The sequence below is a fragment of the Meles meles genome, chromosome 15 (genome assembly GCF_922984935.1).
Source record: "Meles meles chromosome 15, mMelMel3.1 paternal haplotype, whole genome shotgun sequence".
Taxonomy (NCBI): Eukaryota; Metazoa; Chordata; class Mammalia; order Carnivora; family Mustelidae; genus Meles; species Meles meles.
The window spans coordinates 7,256,987-7,278,642 of NC_060080.1; the positions used below are offsets into that span (position 1 = coordinate 7,256,987).

At 58.0% G+C, this 21,656-nt stretch overlaps 1 protein-coding gene across 1 annotated transcript in view; it reads left to right on the plus strand.

Moving 5' to 3' along the window:
* Window positions 1-20,138, plus strand: part of HPCAL1 (hippocalcin like 1) — a 108,938-nt gene extending 88,800 nt beyond the window's left edge. Inside the window, exons 2-4 of the mRNA XM_045979393.1 lie at window positions 14,188-14,586; window positions 16,399-16,504; window positions 19,238-20,138. Of these exons, the coding sequence (XP_045835349.1) occupies window positions 14,209-14,586; window positions 16,399-16,504; window positions 19,238-19,335 (582 nt within the window). The 5' untranslated portion in view covers window positions 14,188-14,208 and the 3' untranslated portion in view covers window positions 19,336-20,138. The remainder of the gene's footprint in view (window positions 1-14,187; window positions 14,587-16,398; window positions 16,505-19,237) is intronic.
* Window positions 20,139-21,656: the final 1,518 nt, after the last annotated feature.

Below are 21,656 nucleotides of genomic sequence, written 5' to 3' on the forward strand. Positions count from 1 at the left end.
CCCCCGTCCTCCTGTGTGTCCCCAGCACGTTGCACGCGGGTTTTCCCTCGGTATGTGCTCAGTTAACGTGTGCCGATCGACGTCGTCCGTGCGCGAGTTTGCGCATCGGTCTCCGCTCTCCCCGCAGATCCGTGGCTTCCGGTATTGTGATTAAAGAATGAAAGTGGCAAAGGGCAGCTTTTATGAGCCGTCTGCACTCCTAATTAGTGAAGCCCGCGCCCGCTGTGGTCACCAAGGGCAGCGGGCACGTCCCCTTTTGGGGGCCTGGTGTTCTAGCCAGGCTGATGCCGTTTTTGTTGCGAATGACACTGTTTTTATTTCTTCCCAAAGACATTAAACATGAATCAAATAGCATATGAGGTGATTCACTGGAAGTTTCCTTCCAAGTTTAAAAAAAAAAAAGAAAGAAAGAAAAAAATTTCCAGACTAGGTTGCTGCGCCATGAACAAGCTACCAACCGGCCCCTGGTGGCAGCCAGGCACTCTTTCTTTCCTGGGGACAGAGCCACTTGTCGGCGCCCACAAAACCCCAGGGGGCTCTGCGCGTCTTGAAAACATCTTTGAAATCCGGTATCTGTAATGACATTTCTTTTTCTTTTTTTTTGTAATGACATTTCTTACAGAGGGTTTCTATCCGTGGTGTCTTAGGATGTGGCCAGACCTCACTCATCGGAGGCACGTGAATTCAGAGTTTGGAAGCGGTTCGTTTGGGGCGTGTGTGTTGTGGATTGAGCTGTCACTCAAGCAGGAGCCTGGTGGAAATTTAGCTTTTCCACCCGCTGCGGGCAGAAGAGCCAAGCGAATGGGTCTGCCAGCCGGGATCCTGGGAGGGGACGCCTGGGCGGCTCAGTCAGCTATGCTTTGGGTCAGGCCATGATCCCAGGGTCCTGGGTTCGAGCCCTGAGTTGAGAGGTCCCTGCTTGGGGGAGGAGCCTGCTTCTCCCTCTGCCTACCCCACCCCCCACCCAACTCGTGCTCTCTCTCTCACAAATAAATAAAATAAATAAATAAAATCTTAAAAAAAAAAAAAAGATCCAGGTGCCTGGGTGGCTCAGTGGGTTAAAGCCTCTGCCTTCTGCTCGGGTCATGATCCCAGGGTCCTGGTATTGAGCCTCACGTCGGGCTCTCTGCTCAGCAGGGAGTTTGCTTCCCTTACCCTCTCTCTCTGCCTGCCTCTCTGCCTACTTGTGATCTCTGTCTGTTAAATAAATAAATAAATAAATAGATAGATAAATAAATAATCTTTAAAAAAAAAAAAGATCCTGGGGAGAGGGACATATATTCCAGCCAAGCAAGTGGGCTTGCCGGGTGCCATAGAAACCTCCACGGGACTTAGACATGCTTCGGGGGCCACTAGTCCCAAGGCATAATTCACAGGTGAGGAAAGCAGCCCTTTGAGGCACTGGACTTCCCGGGCCCCCCACTCCGTTCTGACGTTGGGAATGACCGCTGTGCTAATAGCCGCTCGCTTCTTACCACACAAGCCTCCTCAGCTACATGTCAGAGCTGCCAGTCCAGCCCTCACCCTTTACCTGAGAAAGAATTCAGAGGCCCCTTTTTTTTAGGTATTTTTTGAGTTGGACTTGACACATTTGAGCCACACTTTGACTAATTAGTCTGAATTCCTTGGATCTGATGGTATTTTTTCTTCTGTCCCCTAGCTGCCCTCCTCCTCACACCCTACATTTGTTAATCTATCCTTTTGTTCCATACTGTCCTGTACTGTTCGGCACTGTTATATTGCTGGCCCAGTCATTGCTCCTGAAGGTGTTACCTCAAGAGGTAACAAGCCCAGGGCTGTGGAGCAGGGCTGGTCCGGGCTGGTGGCCTTCTCCCAGCGCCCCCAGGGTAAAGTCCTGAGGCTGGCCCTGCCCACCCCTCGGCCGCATGCCCCAAGCCGGCATTTCTGCGGCCACACTGTGCTATTTCATGCCATCACGCACACCTCTGCGGACACTGGGGACTCCTCCTTGAAGGCCACTTTCCAACCCTTCTCCGCTGGGAGAATGTTTTCCCAGATGGCAGCTCTGGTGGCCTGTCCCCGCCCGCCCCAGCAGAGGCCCCGGCATGTTTTTCGTCATGTCCGGCCCGCAGTGGCTGCTTTTTTCCAGCCTGGGGTCCCGGTGCCTAAGGAGTCTGTGCAGGTTCAGTGAGGGGCAGGACTGCGGATCACTGCGGAATGAATGAGCGAAGGGTCAGCGTGTCCCGTGCTGTTTTCTCTAAGGTGAGAACACCCCCAGGGTGAAATCCTGGCCGTCCCAGGCACGGAGGAGTCGGAAAGGTCCTGGGAGCACCTCCCGCCCCTGCCCAGCCAGGCCCGGCTTCTCTCCCGCCGACTCCAGGGAGCAGGCGGAGGCACCGGGACAGTCAGCGGCGCGTGCACACGTGGTGTTAATGTAAGCCGCGTGTGTGGTGTGTGCGTAGCGTATGTGCCGCGTGCTGTGGTAGGGTGTGGGTGTGTGTGCGTGTGTGTGCACCCTGTCCTGCACGGATCTGAGCAGCCCAGCTTCCTCAGAATGCTGGGGGTCGCTCTGGGCAAATTCCAGGCCTTTCCTTCAGTCTCTGCAAAGCTCCCTGTCCTTCCGGGCATTTGTCCTGTGCAGAAACCAGCTCCTACGTGGGCCAGAACCGGGTAGAAGCCACAGACTCCCCAGGAGACATCTTGCCCTTAGAGCAGGGCCCATCAGCTCCCCGAGGGATTCCCCCTCCTTCCCCCTCCCCCGGGGGGGGGCTGGTCACTGTCCGTGGCCAGCGGGAGCAGAGCGGGGCTCACGGAGCCTCAGGCGGCTTTGCTGGACTCGCAACCCAGGCAGAGCAAGCTCCTTGGAGGCTCGGTGCCGCCCCCGGAGGACTGTCCTTTCCTTCTCTCCTTTTTTCTCATTTTCTCTGAAGAACAGAAGTTAGCAGGGACTTGGACCTGCACTGGTTGTATCTGGGCCGCTGGGATCCCAGGTTTTCGTGCTCTGTGCTGGGCATGCCGGCGAGAAGTGAGTGCAAAAGCGCGGGCAGCCCGTGAGCCCTCGCCTGCCTCTGCCTCAGCCCCAGCCTCAGCCTCCAGCCCCCAGCCTGGCTCTGCTGGATCCCGCAGTTAAGCTCATTAAGCTCATTTCCTGTATCCTAAAAGCTGTGATGCGACTTGCAGATACTTGACGTTTTAAATTCGTTAGTCCTTTTATGCCTTTATGTCCCTCTACCCTCGCGGTGACACGGGTCACAGCAGCAGGCGAGGGCTGTTATTCCCATTTACAGTTCAGGAAACTGAGGCCCAGAGAAGTTATGAGACAGCCAAGGCCGTGAGGTGCCTCAGGGGAGCCGGGGAAGAGCTCAGGCTGCCCGTGTTCCGCACACCCGCTGCCCTGTGGGGCCCCTTCCATGCACAGCCGCAGCCACAGAACCGAGCGGGCGTTCTGGTCCCATGACGGAGGAGAGGAGCGAGCGGACGCTGGCCTGAGGCACTGAGCCTGGGACCCACCGCACCCCAGGGCCTGGCTCGGGGTACCCCCCACCTCCCAGGAGGCGCCCCGCTGGCCAGGGTGTGTAGGTACCACCTGTAGGTTTCCCTCCCGCGGGGGGGTGGGAGGACGGGGGTCCGCATCCTGGCCGGGAGCATCAGCGCGGAGTCCGGGGCTCGCTCGGTCACATGCGGTGCGGATCTGTCCCATGCAGGCGGGGCCGGCGCTGGAGTCATTCTACAGCCGGACACGCGCAGCCTGGAGGCATTTGTGCAGACGTGTGCGGGCTGGCGTCCCAGATCTCCACACCTGAGAAGCACAGCTGAGCCGGGTGGGCACCCCCCGCCCAGCTCTGTGCCCCCAGGGCTGACTGAAGCGGGGGTCGGATCTACGGAGGGGGTGGTCGGGGGGCGTCTGGAATCTCAGGTTTCCGTTGAAAGAGCAGCCAGCCCTGGTGGGCTCCGGATCCCACTGTGGGGTGGGGAAGGCGGGTGATTCCCAGGTGTGGACAGTCGAGCAGCGAGAGAATCTCTGAGCCCTGGGCTGGTTATCTCGTTCTGAGGGTTTCAGGAGGCTTGGACCCCCACTGGGGATGGTGAACGGACATTGGCAGCCTTCCCTGCTCCAGTCCCCGCTTGTTTCTGTCCTGGACCCTCTCCTCAGTGTCGTGAGGCTCCACCATCGTGCCCACTGCCAGCGTCCCAGGTTCTGCAGCCTTGGGTGGGCTCCCTCCCAGCTTCCCCCCTGCATGCAGCTCTTCCTTCATCTGCCCGCCTGGAGAGCTCCCCGGAGCCTTTAAGCCTGGCCCAGACCTCACCTATTGGACCTCCCAGCCAGCCATTGCCTGGGGACAGCTAGCTCTGCTCCCGGTCCCTCGTGAGGAAGCCTCCTTGTGCACAGTACCACGGGGGCCCATGGGTGTGCCGGGGGAAGGGCACTTCAGGCACCTTTGTCTTTGTGGTTCATCCAGCTGTTCCCACACCTGGCAGAGGGGAAATGGAACTGCTGTAAATGTTTGCCGGCGCAAGGGAGCAATTTCAGAAACTTCCAATGCCCCCACTCGAGCCTGGCAGGGGTGGGCTCCCACCGGAAGCCCCCGAATCTGAAACTCACATATGGGTGGTCCGACAAGGCAGTTCGGGGTTAAGAAAAATCCCAGGGTCTTGTTTTCGATCCTACCTGGAGTTCTCTTCCTGTTGTGTTAGCAGATTCTACAAGGGGGAGGACCGGTCTCCTGGGTGTTTTCTCTTCCTCCGCCCTCTGGCTTTTCTCCCCAGAGGCTCGTCCGTGTCTCTTCCTCTAAGCCACCTTCCTCCACTGGGCAAACAGCTCCGAGGGTTCTTCCTTTGGAGACTCAGAGAGCAGCGATGTTGCTCTCAGGGAAAGATCCCAGCCGCAGGGGGCAGTGGGAACCCTGGCTGAGGGCCACCTAGCTGGGGGTGTGTTCATGGACGGAGAGAGGAGATGGCACGGGTTTGGTGATTGGACCCCGGGATCTGACATGCCCCAGGCAGGCCCTCTGCTCAGCTATGGCTGTTCCCGTGCCAGTAAATGGAACTTTCCAAAATACCAAGTCTGGATTACAGAATGTCCCTCTTGGAGCTTCAGATCTGGGCAAGAGAGTGCTTTAACGTCCTGATCTGTGATGTGCCTTCCTGGGTCCCTAATACTGGGGAAGTCACAAAATGTTGGAGCGAGAGGGTCCTAGAAGAAACCCTTTTACTCATTCACCAGCTCCTCCATTCAGGCGCTGTGCTAGGCCCTCGGAACCCACAACCCTTACTGCAGATGGATTTACCGAGCACCGAGCCCTGTTCTGGGCAACGTGGGGATACAAGGGAACAAGAGGAGACAGTCAATAAATGTGCTCCCAAGGAGTAGGGGATGCTAGGACAAGGGGACAGGGTAAGGGAGCAGAGTGTGAGGGCCGATGCTATTTGAGATGGGTTCCTTGGGGGAGGCACCCCCAAGAAGACTCGGGCAAAGACGTGAACGTTGAGGGAAGGCACCTTGAGACCAGGTGGAGGGAACAGCACGCGGCAAAGGCCTTGTGGCCCGACAGTGCTTCGGCATGAATGAGGTATTCTGTTTCCACAATAAGCTCACAGTCCAGTGAGGGAAAGACACAAGTAAACGGTGTTATAAAGGCTGAAGTCGTGATAGAAATGGGTTAAAAATTGGTATGGGGATGCAAAAGGAAGAGTAGTTGTTGGGGGCTGGGACGCACAGCCCCGAATAGGGAACTTGTGAGCTGGGCTTTGGAGGTTGAGTAGAAGTTCGCTGGGCAGCTGAGGCGAGCAGTCACATGGACAAACCAGTGTTTTCAGAGGCACGAGATGTATGGGGAAAGCCACCCACAGTTTCTGCTGCATTAGCAGCTTCTGTGGGGGAAAGAACAGTCTCTTGGGAGTTTCTCTCTCCTCTTCTCCACCTTTTCCGTTCTCTGAGCCTCATTTAGGGCATTTCAGCCTGTGCTGAGTGGAGAGGAAGGCTCCAGACAGGGAGGGGAGTTCTAGGACTCAGCCAAATCCCTCCCTCCCTTCTTTCTTTTATTATTATTAATTTTTTTTATAGCTTTTGGGGAGTAATGAGGATTTAAGTTTCGGAGGATGGGTGCAGAAGTCAAGAGGGTTTTCAGCGGGATTTCTCAACCAAAGCTCCCTGGCCTGGTAAGCTGGACGCAGCAGATTTCCAGGAAGCCCTCAGAAAACGGGCTCCTGGAAGTCAGAGGGCTGAGTTTGGACCTGAGTGCACCCTGTAACTGAGCTCCCGAGGGGTCTGCCACCGCCGGCCTCTGTCCCCCTGATCTCATTCAGGGGCTTCGGCTGTTCTTCCTGAGAGAACACTTTCTACCGCTTCTGATCCTCTGCTGTATACTTAAGGACCTGGGCCATCATTGCAGCTGGCCTCTAGGAAGATTCTCGAAGCTGCTGGAAATAGAACTTGTGACTTACTGGGAAATGGAAATGCCACAATCTTTCATTCATGGGCACCTCCCCCAGCTGGGTCGCAGTTAGTAACGGGCCTGTCAACAGGGTGCTCATGAGCTTCAGGAGTCCCTGAGTGGCGGCCCCAGATCTGCAGGATCCCAAGGGTCTACCCAGGGCTGAGCAGCCAGTGGGAATGGAACATTGGCCACGTTTCTAGTAGCCACGTTAAGAAGGTAAAATGAAACAGAGGAGATTAAGGTTACCAACATGATTCATTTAACCCAGAATATCGCAGACGGTGTCACTTATCACTCCACATGTCATCAGGATAGCAAAATCATGATGAGATAGTTTACATTATTTTTATATGGGAAGTCCTCAAAGGCCAATGTGTGTTTTACTCTGTGGGCACATCCGCGAATTTAGACGGGCCACATTTTCCGTGCTCAATAGCCACATGAGGCTGGTGATTCCTGAATTGGACAAATCTAGGTTATAGACAGAGAAACTGAGGCACCCGCGACGCGGAGGAGGCGGGGCGGGGGGGGGCTGGGCTGGGGAGGCGGGGTCTCCAGTCTGGTCCCGAGGAGTCCGCCTGCCTGCGCCCTCTAGCGTCCGCCCAGCCGCGTTGCAGCCTGAGCCGCCCCAAGGGTGCTGTTCAGCTGCGGGCGATCTGGCAAGGTCACAGACCCCTTGGGACAGGACTGGCCCCCTCCTCAGACCAGCAGCACTAGAAGCCAAGGCTGCCTTCAGCTTGCCTCTCACCCGCTTCCTTGGAGAAGAGAAGGGCCAATTCTCAGCATTTGTCCATTTGTTAATGAGTCACCAGGGCAAACTGGCTGTTTCTGCAGGTCCCTTCAGCCCCGACTTTCCTGTTCGACCCCAGGCAAAAAGAAGCGCTCATCCCCAGAAGAGCCCAAGGGTTGCTTGAAGTTCAGATTCTCCGCAGATCCCACCCCCTCCCCCCTGCCCCCCAGCCTCATCCTGCGCTTTGGCCTTTCATAAGGACTTGCTTCCTCCCGTGCTTCCCATCATTTTCCCTCCGAGTGCTTGTAAGTCCGCTTGGCCCAGTGAGCTCTGGGGATCTAACCCGACGAAGGCATTTTAAAGCGATGGCTGCATTGTCGACCCATGCCGTCGGCCAGTGTGGAGCTGTGATTAATGACACGTTCCGTACTTGGTTCCCCGGAGCCTCGCCAAGCATTTGGAAGAACTACGCCATTAAAAAGGCTTTAATTTGCAGGCGGTACCTACTTTGGGTTAAATATTTTCACAGGGCTCCCCAGCTACATGTTTGCGCCTTTTTTTTTTTTTTTTTGGAACAGTTCAGCACATTAAGAACGATAGAGTAACCGAGAGCCAGAGAGATGGACGGATGTGAGTGCTACATTAACCGTCTCCCCATTCTTCCATTACTGGGAATGAAAATGCGAACTTTGATGCATTCAGAAGGCTGTTTGTTGGCTGTCTGATCCGAGCCCTGCTTGATCACGAAGCTTTTCAAGCTGAGTGAGACGGTGGCTCTGATCCCGAATTGATCACCCTTCCTGGCACGCCCATTCTTCACCCCATCCGTCAGCGGAGATGAGAGATTTTCTGGGCTACAGATGAAGGATGGGTGTGTGCCTGAGCACCAGGGCAGTGGGGCCATTTCTGCTGAGAAAGGGGGCGGTTGTTTTGTCTCTGCAGAAAGGCTGGCTTGTTAGCATCCATCTTCCCAGCCAGCCAGTCCTCAGTAACGGTTCCTTGGCGTGATGAGTAAAAGGGGTCAGTGTTCATGCAGCGTTCCCCGTCCTGGGTCCCTGGGAGGCTGCGTGCTCTGGGCTGAGCGTCTCCAGGAGAGAGCTAAAATGAGACTCTCGGGATTAACTGTTTCGTCTGAGTCTTTGGGAAGCACATGGGAGCTGGCCCAGTGAGGGGCTCCATTTTGTCTTCCTGGGCCGCACTTCATGGTGGGGGGACTGTCCGCTAGAGAGCACCGTGGTGCTCTCCATCACTGCCTGCGGCCCCGGGCAAGGAAGGGACCCCAGGGAAAGTCACAGATGAGTTCGTGCTTCATGGAAACCTCACTTGTGTCTAAGATGGAGATAACATTGCCCCCTCCCAGCCTGGCCAAGGTGGCCCCCGCCTTCCCAGCACCTGGACTCTGCCTAGAGGTGGCCTGTGGGCATCGACCTCCAGTGGCTTTTTGGTTTGGTTTTATTTGTCGTAGTAGGCTCCATGCCCAGCATGGAGCCCAATGTGGGGCTTGAACTCACAACCCTGAGATCAAGACCTGAGCTGAAATCACATGTTGGGCATGTGACCAAGGAGCTACCCAGGCGCCCTGACCTCCAGTGGCTTTTAAAGTCCTCCTTATAGTTGGGATCCGTTATCAAAGGAGCGAGACTGATACAAAGCGAAGGTTAAGCAAAGCTTTATTTTGTGCCAAGCATCAAGAATCGACTGACCGGTCAGGGCCGCCTCTGAAGAGAGCGACCCCTCCCAATCTTACAGGCTACCTTTTATTGGGTAAAACCGCAACCCATATCTTGTTATTTTAACCTCCCGGGTTTGTGTGTCTTTTCACTCTGGTCGTAATTGGCACCCAAGTTTGGCGGCCAGAAGGCGGGGTTTACATTCTTTGGTGGTTAGGGAGGTTGCGTATGTGGTTTTTACTGATTAGATGTTTCCATCTGGCCTGACTCGTCCTTGTGTTCTGGGCTCTGTTATCAGGGACTAGCCACTACACTTTACTGGTTTCCTGGACTTGCTTTTAAGTAAGTTCTTCTGGGGGGGAGGGTTAATTTAAGTTTACTGCACAAACAACAAAATGGCTGTTTAACCGAGATGGAGTCGCTCTGGCTAAGTAGCTCCTTAAACTTATCTTTCGGTTTTGATTCCCCCGTCCCTGTGGGAATGTAATCGTTTGTCCCAGGAGCACCACCCACCCCCCCCACGCCGTCCGTAGGCACCTGTGTGGTAACTGCCTGAGCACATGGAGAACCAGAAGGTGCATCCCTGGCCATTCAGAGGGCCCGATGGGCTCCAGGAGACTGCACCCCCTGTGTGCCCAGCCTGGCGCCAGGCCCTGAAAACATGCTGAGGGCCAGGGTGCCCCCACTTCTGGGCTTGGGTTTTTGGGGGTGCAGAGCACCGGCCTGGGGACACATGCGGGCAAGCAATTAGTGACTCGGGACCCAGTGCAGGGTGAGGTGGGGCATACCAACGTGTAGACCTCACATTTCCAGAATCTTCCAGGGGATGCTGTATTCCCTTCCCGGACTCCTTTGCCTTTCTTGGGAGGGGTCACCGCTTGTGGTGAGAGACTCCCACACCTCAAATACAGACACGGGCATCTTCGGCCTGGGACCTCCGCACCCGGGGATCTTAGACTGTCAGACCAGGAAGAAACCCTAGTTTGGGAAGGAGGCCCTCTCCCCACACGCAGCCTCCCAGGAACACCCTCCACCCCCCATTTGGAAGCACTGTGAGAAGGGCTGGGAGGGGGGACTCACAGTCTCGTGGGTCAGCTTCGGGGACACACGTGGGAAGGAGCTGGCAAGGCGTGAAACCACTCCCCAGGCACACCGCTGAACTCTCTGCCTGTGACCTTCCAGCTTTGGGTTGACCGTACTGGTCCCTCTCCCTAATCTGGTACCTTCCTTTCCGTAAACACGTGTTGTCTCAGGCAGAGCAGGTGTTGGGGGTTTGGCGTTTCTGTGGGATCTGAAAGAACATAAATCACAGACACATCCTGAGGCAGACCGATAGCGTCATTCTGAGTGTGGATTTGGTCTTCAGCGAGGTGAGTGGACTCTGAAGGGACCAATCCTGAGCCCGCAGAGCCAAGAACGTGACAGAAGGCCGCTTGTTTCCATGGTGAAAGAGACAGGATGCTAATCAGGGTAAAGGATGAGCCTTCAGCGATCCAAGGCGGCCTGGTGAAGGTGCTGTACATGGCCACGTGGCCCTCCTGTGGACCAGCCTCCTGTGGGTGCCCGCTGCAGGGTGTGGGGCGGGGGCCAGACAGCCTCTGGCCGAGCGCTGACTTTGCCTCTGGAGCCTGCTGGCAGGTTGGGAGGGAGGCCGTGGGAACCTCCTGGTGCCTGGCCCCACAGACACTAATGCCACCTGCTGACAGGGTCCGTGGCCAGGGGCAGCCGGATTAGCATCCCAGGGATGTCATAACCAAGTAACACAGACCGGGCAGCTTCAGAAACATTGTTTTCTGACAGTCCGGAGGCCAGAAGTCTGAGATCAAGGTGTCATGGGTTTGGTCCCTTCTGAGGCCTCTCCTGGACTTGCAGACAGCTCCTTGCTGTGACCTCGTGTGGCCTTCTGTCTGTGTCTTTTTTTTTTTTCTTTCTTTTTTTTTTTTTTTGAAGATACAATTTTACTTATTTGAGATAGAGAGCACAAGAGAGTGCATGAGCAGAGAAAGAGATTCCCTGCTGAGCAGGGAGCCTGATGTGGGGCTCGATCCCAAGACCCTGAGTGACCTGAGCTGAAAGCAGATGCTTAACCCACTGAGCCACCCAGACGCCCTTCCCCGTGTCTCCTAAGGGCCCCAGTCACGTTGGGTCAGGACCCACCCCCAATGGCTTCATTTGACCTTAATTACCTCTTAAAGACCCCGTTTCCGAATCCAGTCGCATTCCAAGGTGAATTTGGGGGTTCCGTCCAGAACGGCGGCCGGCCCGCCCTGCTCACGCTGGTCCTCTCCCGCTGCGCGCCATGTGGTATGATGCGCCCCCTTTGGGGACACAGGGACACACGCTGCTGCTGGTGGGAACAGCTCCGGGTCTGGCAGACGGAGTGAAGAACGGGGACGAGCAGGTGCGGAAGGAAGCATCCGAGGCCCGGGCCCACCGTGTGTGGGGCTCAGGAGGCCCCCCGGGGAGAACCCGGACAACTGTTGGGACGCGCACCCGGTCGCTGGCTGGGACACGCACACAACTCAAGGAGAGCATGCCGTATCAGGGCTTCCGGAGCAGCTGAACCGATGAAACAGTTGGAAGTGAGCCCGTTTCAGGCCCACGTGCCTCTGGCCTGGAAGTGCTCAAAGCCCTCAGGGTGTCCTAGGCGGCGTCTAGCAGTGGGCACTGCTCAGTGCTCTGGGGACACAGAGAGGCGAGGCTGCCGGCAGGAAGCCACACAGCGCGTCACCCTGTGTGGGGGGCTCTCGTCACCCTGTGTATGGGCTCTCGGGCCACCTGCCGGGCCGTCTGGGCTCCAAATTTGCCATGCAGAAGTCCTAAGTGACAGGACCTGGAGGAGGCCAGGAGGCTGTTTAAACAGAGCGGACAAAGCAGGGGTGTGGCTGGCAGATTAAGAAAGGGACCTCACGGGAGCAGAGAGAGCACGGGGGAGCTGGGCCCGAGAAGGGTGCCCTGGGGACAGAGAGAGCAGACGGTGTCCATAGCCCTGAGCTCCGAGGGCTCTCCCTGCGGCCTGGCCTTCCCGCTCAGTGGCTTCTGTGGGGTCACCTTTGGGGGGGTCCCCACGCTGCACCAGGGACCTCCTGGACTCCGAGCTCCCCTCCGTGTGTGTAGACATGTGTGCTCAAGAACATGCCCCCAGGAGGCTGGCGTGGGCAGGGGGTGCCTCAGTAAGGGGACTAGACTTGGGGCGGGTCTTGGGGTCATGCCCAAGGCTGCCTGGATCTGGTCCCCACCTTGGAGTGCGGGCAGGAGAGCCTGCGGGTGGACAGATGGACAGCTAGAGAAGGATGGGCACGTGGCCTAAGGCCCTGACAACACCCACGTGGCTTCTCCCTGTGCCCTCAGCTCCGGTCCTTGGGTTTGGCAGGCAAGGCCATCCCAGTGCCCTGCCATCAGGCCCGCCAAGGGGATGCCTGGAAGGGCCGGGGAGCTGGTCTGGGTGGGGCCCCAAGAGCATGAGAGAAAACGCAGAATCAAGAGGCAGCCGCAGCCCCAAACCTGGCCTGAAGGTTTCCCAGTGGACGGAGATCTGACCTGCTTCTTGGTTGGTTTTCTTTCTCCCATCAGACATCTTGATTTCCACAGTCACCTTTATTTTTCATGTAGGAATCACAGTGGTCATTACAAAAAAAAAAAAAAAAAAAATTAACTGAGTTTTCGAAGGAACCAGAACCAGAATCAGCGACCCATGAATGCCAGGACTTTTTGAGGCCTTCCAGACCGTTTATTTGAGAGAGAACGTGAATGTGCCCATGAGCGGGGGGAGCAACGGAAGGAGAGAGAAGCAGGCTCCCCACTGAGCAGGGAGCCGGAGCAGGACTGGATCCCAGGACCCTGAGATCATGACTTGAGCCGAAGGCAGCGGCTTAGCCGACGGAGCCCCCCCAGGTGCTTCTTGTATGAAGATACACACACAGAGGTCAGCATTTTAAAATTGCAAAAGGATTTACGATAAAAACTCCCCATTCCAACCTTGTCCATCAGCCGTCTCTCTGTCTGGGCAATGCCGCATCCTAACGGGTCCTTGCAGACACGGAAACACGCACGTGTACATTGTTTTCTGTCTTTTTCACAGACAGCAGCAAACTCTGCTGCTGTGCACTTTCTCTTTTCACTCAAAAACGCATCCTGGTTACTGCTTCTCGGTACGCGGTGACGGACGCCTGGGTTGGTACAGAAATCGGGGCACCAAGCCCCACACACGTACGCTGTTTGCCCAGCTGGAGTATCTGTAGCTGCTCCTCCGAATGCAAGACTGGGTGTTTGCATCTTTGGAAAGACATGGCCAGGCTGCCCTCCATAGAAGTTAGGAAAGGAACTTGAACTATGTAATTTAAAGTCATGAAGGGGCACCTGGGTGGCTTGGTCAGTTGAGCGTCTGGTTCTCGCTTTCAGCTCAGGTCACGATCTCAGGATCATGAGATCGAGCCCTGTGTTGGGGGCGGGGAGGGGGGGGCCTGCACTCAGCAGGGGGTCTGCTTGAGCTCCTCTCTCCTCTGCCCCTCGCCCCAACCGCACCTACTTGCTCTCTCCCCCAAATGAATAAATAAAATCTTTTTAAAAAGATAAAGCCGAACAGATAACAAGTAAAAACAGGGATATGTATCATAAAGCTAATAAAACCCGGGAGGGAGCCAGGAGGACGCTCCAGGGAGAAGAGATGAGCTCCGGCTGTCCTCTTACTGAATGGGGGTGCGGTGCACACTGTTTGGGGTTCATAAATACGGAAGCAGTTCAAAGCAGGCATCTCCAGGACGGGGTGGGAGACATTTCACTCGATGGTCTCGTCTTCTGTATGTTTGAAAAATGATGGCTGTTCCGTGTTATCGTCAGAGCCGGACCGTGAAATGAGCTGGGTAGGCGACAGCTGGGTCAGTGTGTGGCCACGATGTCGCTGCGGATCAGTCCTCCGTCCGGGCCACGCGGGGAGCTGTGGGGAGCTGCGCGGGGGGCACATCCCGCGCTCCCACGGCGCCCGATTTTCTACTGGTCACATTCGGGAAACATTGTGGGCTGCCTGTACTAATTCTAGAGCCACCCCACCCCGCCCCCCCGCCCCGGGGAGCTTCTCAGAGGCAAAATAGAGAGGGGACACCTTCAGAGTTTCTGGACTCCTGTTCTAAAAGCAGAATGTGGGGCCGAAGAGAGGAGAGAGCTGTTCAGATCCCAGGGTCACGGGTGCGCTCCGCCGGCAGCGGGAACACCTCATTCCACTGATTACGGTGGCATCCCGCCCCTCCCCCCCATCAACACATTCCCCGAGTCAGGATGTGCCCACGAATGGTCCCCCTCCCCGCAGGGCATCCGTGCATGGGAGTCCCACCATGCACGGACACACAGCACCACCCGCCCCCGCTGACACCCCCGCCCCCCTGTCTTGCAGGGGTGACCCGCCGCCGCCGCCATGGGCAAGCAGAACAGCAAGCTGCGGCCCGAGGTGCTGCAGGACCTGCGCGAGAACACGGAGTTCACTGACCACGAGCTGCAGGAGTGGTACAAGGGCTTCCTGAAGGACTGCCCCACCGGCCACCTGACCGTGGACGAGTTCAAGAAGATCTATGCCAACTTCTTCCCCTACGGCGACGCCTCCAAGTTCGCCGAGCACGTCTTCCGCACCTTCGACACCAACGGGGACGGCACCATCGACTTCCGGGAGTTCATCATCGCGCTGAGCGTCACGTCCCGGGGCAAGCTGGAGCAGAAGCTCAAGTGGGCCTTCAGCATGTACGACCTGGACGGCAACGGCTACATCAGCCGGAGCGAGATGCTGGAGATCGTGCAGGTAGGCCCACCCCCACCTGCCCAGGTCCCTTGAATGCTACCTGCCCCCTGCCCCTTGCCCCAGCGCGAGATGCTGGAGATCGTGCAGGTAGCGCCCCGCCCCTGCCCGCCCCAATCCCCTCGCAGCCATCTGCCCCCTGCCCGGGCATGGACCGCCTGTCACCTGGCGGGCGGGTCCCCCTGCCGTAGGGATGATGCAATGTTTTTGGAGGAGGCCTGGGTTAAGGGCAGGGGCGGGGGTCCTTCTCCACATTTCACGAAGTCCGAGGCTCAGAGAGGGCATGTTCTAAGAATTAGCAGAGCTGAAAATCCTAGAGGAGAGGTCCCTTGCTCCCTGCTAAGCCCTTCTCGAGTCTCCGTATTCGAGACGGCGACGCGCAGCGTGCCACGGTAAAGGAAAACCAAAATATTAGTGTTCCCGGAGTAACAGGCTCCGACTCAGAAGGAACATCTCCCCTTGAGGCCTTTCCCCCCGCCTCGCCTTCATGCTTATCAGCAGCTCTGGCAGGTGAGGCCGTTTCCCAGAAAGAAACCCCATTCAGTTCCCTTCACTGGCTGCCTGGGTTTGTGCGAGGGGAGAGAGCCGGAAGCTGCCGCTCCCTGGGGCGCCTGGAGTCGGAGGGATTCGGTTCTAGAATTCCTGAGAAGAGACCTTCTCTGCATGTAAGAACTTTGTGGCCCAGGAGCTAAGTCTTGAGCAAAGAGCGTCAACCCCGTGAGCTCCCAAGCCGGCCGCACATGGCCTGAGGAGTGACCACCCCGCTGCCCCGGTCGCTGGTTCTCGTGCAGAGTAAGTCAGCCCAGGAGGGGCCTGTGCGGCTCAGGTGTCCCTTCTGGTTCTTCGCTGTAAGAGGTGGTAGGAGTGAGAATTCTTTCTCCCCGGAATCCTAGCCTACCTGTCACCCCTTTTGCAAACGGGCCTGCCGACGGCTGGCTGAGCAGACCAGCCTGGCCAAAACTGAGACACACCAGCGGGATTGATCAAAGAGCGTGTACGGGGTAGGGGTGTGCGCCACGTCTGTGCGAATGGGATCCGGCCGCTAGGCGCCCCCACCACGTTCCCAAACCCGAGACCCTTCCCCGTGGCCCCTCAGCCTGCCGGGTGGGATACTCACCAGTATGGACTGGAGTTTTTAGTACTTTGGACGCCTACCAAGACTTTGGAGCGGCTTGGTGCTGCCTTTGGCTCTGCCCTTGGGCGTGCTGCGTGGCCCAGGGATGTCCTGTCCCAGGGAGGTGTGCGTCTGTGCATTCTCCATCCTTCTGGAGAGACCCGTGCAGTCCTGCTGCCGGTCCTTTCTGGGGGTCATGATGTGGTTCTCCCAATGGGTGTCAGGGGCGAAATCTTGCTTGTTTTAAGCGGAGGTCTAACAGTCACAGAGTGAAATGCTCACAGCTGTGTGCCGGGGGGGGGGGGGGGTCGTGCACGTATGCCTGTAAGACCACCACCCTCGGTGAGTTACAGATATTCGCAGTCCCCCAGAAGGGTCCCTCAAGTGTCGTCCCGAGCACTGTCCCACCTGCCACCGCAGACAGCCCCCAGTCTCCGGGCTGTCACTGTGGTGTGCTTTCTCCTGCTCTTGAACGTCACATAAATTGGTCTGACTTCCTTTGCCTGGTGTGCCATCTGTGATAGTCCCCATGGAACATTCTGGAAATGTTCCTCTAGAAAGCTGAGGAAGGGTCCTGGAGGCTGCTCAAATCCCGACCTCTCCGTGCCTTTCTGTGGCCTGGGCAGAAGTTCACACCTGCCCTACCTGCCCAGGAATGTTCCAGAATCTCGGAGCACTTGCTTCTACGTGTCTCTTTGCAGGCTATCTACAAAATGGTGTCCTCTGTGATGAAAATGCCCGAGGATGAGTCCACTCCGGAGAAACGAACGGACAAGATCTTCAGGCAGATGGACACCAACAACGACGGTAAGAAGTGGGTGTGTGTGCGTATGTGTGAGTGTGTGCGTGTGTGCGGGGCTACTGAGAGCAGAGGTACATTTAGAACACTTCCCTCTCCCTCGGCAGCTCCTCAGGCCTCCCCCAGCTCCCCCTGGCCTGAGGGAAGAGGCAGGATTCAGTCAGGGAGACCTGGGTCTGTGTCCTGACTGTGTCCTTTGTGCCCCCTGTCCCCGCTGAGCCCTAGTGTTGTTTTAAAGTGCTTTTAAAATAGGAGAGACTGTCAGCCCCATGGATGTGTCCCAGGGACAGGGAACCAGGGGCACTGATAGCACCTGGGCCCTTCTTGGGTTTGGGGGGAGGGTGCAGATCAAGGGTCCTGAATGCTGGGACCCTTGCTGTCATCCTGAGATGATGGGCTCCCCAGTGGCCCCCAGGGGCTCTGTCGGGGGACCTTGGCGGTGGGGCTCTGCGGGATCCACGTAAGAGCAGGCAGCTACGACCCGGTAGGTCCAGGCCTCCTGCCGGCTTTGTCAAGTGCAGTCTCGGAGTCCGGTTGGATTTGCTTTTGAACAATAAAGAAATGGGACATTTAGAGTAGCAAAGGGAACACCCCTGGGTTGAGCTGGAGATGAAAAACAAGCTAATACATCAGGAAACACTCTGCAAGGTCTGCAGCGCTTCTGGCAAATGGGTTGAAGGACCGAGCCGGCCCAGGGACAGGCTTGCTGTGTGAGCACAGCGGCAGAAGGTACGCCGGACGCAGCAGACAGCATGGCAGCGGTTCCCCAGTCATGGTCACGAGACAAGACAGCCTTGTGCCTGGCATTGCCCTTGGGCAGATTTAAAGCCCGGCTTCACCCTCCAGGGTAGCAAGACGCAGGCTTCGGACTCCGAAGGACCTGCACCGAGTCTTGGCTCTCCGGAGCTTTGGTTTCCTCCTCTGTGAAATGGGCATAATAAATGCAGTCTCTTATGGTTGTGAGGATTCAGGGAGACAGTGCTGTGAGCACAGAGCCCTGGGCATGGCGCTCTCAACTCCTCTCCCCTGCCAGGCTTCCCAGCCTCCCCCGCTCCTCCAGAAGGCCAACTGGGCCCACACCTTCCCAGCTTGTTGGGGACCCCGAGTCTGTGCTCTGCGGTGCAGGGCACCTCTGTGAGCCCCGGTGGCCGTCTGTCCCAGGCCTTGGTGCAGGAAGGGAGAGTTGCTGTTGGAGAGATGAAGGTGAAGGCAGGGGTGCTCAGGAGCACCCCTTCTTGAGCGGGCTGCTGGAGTAGCCGGGGCCCTGCACGTCGTCTCACCTTCCCTGCCACCCTCCCCAGGGGTCAGGGGGGCCTGGCGGATTTCCCCCAGCCTAGCGCTCTCCGGTCCACACCCATTCCGGCCGTCAGTGTGAATAGAGACTGGCTGAGCGCAAGGAGTACGCTGACCGCTGCCAGACAGACCCAGACTGTGCTCAGGAACCCCCGGAGCCCCTCGGGTCCCCCATCAGCCCCTCACCTGTCCTGCTGTCTACCAGGAGGAGGGGCTCTGCTCTCAGAAGCTTCTCCCTCTGAGTGATCAGAGTTGGGGGGTGGTGGGTAAAAGTCCCCACCAAGCACAGGAGAGCACCAGAGCCTAGCAGCCCCTCTGTGCAGACTCAGGGTCCCGGAGAATTTCTCCTCCATTGAGGGGGCTGCTTCCCAACCCATCCTTGAGCCTGGGTGTTGTATTGTCTCCCCTGGGGCCAGCCCGCCTGCCTCCTGCTGGGGGCCGGGAGGAGGGGGTGTTCCTCTCGGGCAGGGGGCTAGCAGGAGGTCTCTGCGTGGAAGCTTCTGGATGACTCTTCTGGCTCCCGGGCCCCAGCTCGTTGAGCGCATCTTCCAGACCAGGTCAGGGCTAAAGATCTTGAGACTTGGAAACATTGGTATCTTGCCTGTGGCGGCGTGGCGTGGGCCACAAGCTCCTCGGTCCCTTTACTGCCGATCTGCGGGGTCACTATCACCACGGCCTCACAGCCGCAGACTCCCCCAAGGCATAAGTCGCTGGAACAGGGCCAGCTTCAGACCTAGGTCCTTCCGCTTTGGGGGTGGGGGGAGTCCCGGGAGAGGGACCACCGAGGGGGGCCCGTGGGTGTCCCAACATAGGCTTCCCCAGAACTCACTTCAGTTTTCAAACCCACTTTCCTACTCCCGGTCCTAGCGGTAATGGGGTCGGTGGTGCAGGAGGGATGGAGGATGAGGCAGCACCGGCCGGACCCAGAGCAAGGCCAGCCCGCTCGAGGCCCCACCCCCGAGGGCGAGAGTCCCTCAGCACAGAGCGGTCCTGCCAGCGAGCAGCAAGCCATGCCACCACCAGGGGAAACCAGGCACTGGGTAGTGATGGGTGGGGGGGGGCCCGGCTGCCCCCTGCCCCCCAGCCATGGTCCCCTCAGCTCCAAATCAGTTACGGGTGACTTTCTTTCTGGACGAGTCCCACCTTTCTTACATAAAGCCTGGGGTGGCTTCCAAAAGGATTGACGCTGTCCCATAAGCCACAGCGCCTGTCATACCCAGGGCGTGTCCTTTAAGTTGCCTGATGCTTTTCCCTGGGCGGTGAAAGCAGAAGGGGATTTTCCAGAAAGGTGTGCAAAGTTAGTGGAGTCCACTTTGGTCCAGCTTCGGAAGGTGCGGGACTTGGACCAAAGGGGGCGTCCCCCGATGTGGGAGCGGTGGCCGGGACCTCCGGACGCATGAAGAGTGTGGAGCCCCGGCTGACCCCCATTCCTCTCTCCCGCGCCGCAGGCAAGCTGTCCCTGGAAGAGTTCATTAAAGGTGCCAAGAGCGACCCCTCCATCGTGCGGTTGTTGCAGTGCGACCCCAGCAGTGCTGGCCAGTTCTGAGGGGCTGGCGGCGGGCGGCGGCGGCGGAACCCAGGCTCGTCTCGCCGGCTAAGCTTCGCTTGCAGAAGCGGATGCCTCCTCCGCCATTCCTGCTCTCCGGCCGGGCCCAGGCGACCTGCTGGGCCTGGAGGCTGGGCCTCCCTCCTCCACCTGGCCTCCTCCTGCCCCCCCTGCCCGCCCCCCCACCGCCAGGGACCCCCTACCCCCCCGGGGAGGTGTTTACACGCAGGGCTCACAGTTCCGGCTCCCGGGGCATCTCCTCGCCCCAGAGAGCCCGGAGAACACGGCCGAGGACACGGATGGGACTTCCTGAGATCGAGACCCGGCCAGCTGTTGTGTGTGGTGATGGCAGGTGGCCGTGGGGAAGGTGGGGACGAGAGCGGAGGGACAGTAGACGGGCGAGCCCTCCCCGTGCATGGCCCCGCCTCGCTCGTGCGTTTCCTCTGACCAAAGCTGCTTGCACGTACGGATACTGCGGCCTCCTTCCTTTTCGTGTATAAATTATGCCCCTGGTGAAGTGACGTGTGCCGTGTAGGTCCCGTATTTCACGCCTCCGTTGCCTGTGATGCGTGGTCTGCCCCCCACCCGCCCCAGTGGCCCGTGATCCGCCCCCGAGCCTGATTATTTTGTGGTATTCCTGCGCTCTCTCAATCTGCCCGTTTCCAAGGAAATGCATGCGTGCCCAGTGCCGCAGCGACCGTCCGTCCACGTAGTGAATGCAGGCGTCTGTAAGGTCTGTCCTCCCTGTTGATTGGTCTGGCATTTCCTGTATTAAAAATGATCAAATAAATGGAATTCTTGGAGTTTCGTGTTGGCCCCCGAAAGCCTCCGGGCTGCTCCAGACCCTCGGAGTGGCGGGTTCAGCGGGTTCCTGTCGGTCAGCTCGGCCCCTCGCGTGTCCCTGTGTCTGTACGTCTTGTGCAGCCCCGTTTATGCCAAGAAATGCTCGTGGAAATAAAAGGTGACCATCCCTGGCAGGTCTGACTCTCAGGCCCCGCGAGGAGAGAGCGGGGACCAGGGACATTGGCACAGGCCTGGGGGAGACTTGGTTTCTCAGCCAGTGGCTGGAGGGACCCCTCTGGTCCCAGCAGCACAAAACCGTGCAGAAGGTGCTTGTACTGTAAGACGTTTGTTTCACACGTCAGGTCCAAGGCAGCGTGCTGCAGGCTTGGCTAAGCCAGCCTCTGGAGAGAGCATATCCCCGGAGCCCCCGAGTGCCTACCAACCCGCCACCCGATCTCTCTTCTAGCTTTTGTCCTCACACTTGTCTCCTTGGGGTCCCCGCAGTCCAGCTGACACAGCATTCCACAGGCAGGATAAGAAGCAACCCTGTCTTCTCTCCTTCCTGGAGAGGGAGGGGAAATTTCCAGAATTCCCTCCACCAGCTTCCCCTCTCCTTGGCTGAAACACCAGGGCAGTGCCTGGGCGGGGGAGGGCGGGGGTGTGAGGTGACGGTGACTGGCCAGTCAAGAGGCACCCTTGGCTGAGGGGGGCCCACCTTCCCTGGAGGGCATGGCAGTGGGAAGGGCTGATCGGGACCGGGGTTGTATTGTCAAGACCGGCCCAGGCGGTGTCTGTCACACCTGCCTTGGGCTGCGGGGCCTCTTAGACCCTCAGTGTCTTCTCCGGCGGGCGGGCTGAAACAGAGAGGCGGGCGATGGAGGTAAGTGGGCAGAGCGTGAACTCGGAGCCTGCCTCGCGGGCAGGCAGGGGCAATGGCTGTCTCGTTAGTGACCGCGAGCCGTCCCCGAGTGCCTGGCGAGTCAGTGGCACTGCGAGGAGCTCGTTCATGGTGCAGCTCCCGGCGCGTCCCCAGCCGTGGGCCTCGGCGGGCGGCACTCTCTGTGCTAGAAAGTGACAAGGTGGTGTCTTGACCACTCTACCCGGCTCCGGGGAGCCTCCCTTCCCATGAGGGACTTGAATTTTACAAAAGACATTAATCGGTACTGCTTGTTGGGGGCGTTTTGGGGCCAGGAATGGGGATGGGGCATGGATGGGAATGACTGCTGTCGCAGGACCCTCCGGGGAAGCAGACCCAATCGGAGATCTAAACACACACACAGGCGCGCGCGCACGCACACACACACACACACACGCGCACGCACACACACACACACACACACACACACACACCCTTATTATAAGGCCCCATGATTCTGGATGCTGAACCGTCTCAAGATCTGTGAGCTGGAGCTCCACCCGGGAGAGCCGATGGCATCATTCCAGAAAGGGTCTGAAGGCAAGAGATCAGCATTCCAGTTCAAGACCCTCAGAGCAGAATTGTCCTTGACTGAGTCCTGCTCTGTTCAGCCCTTCAACAA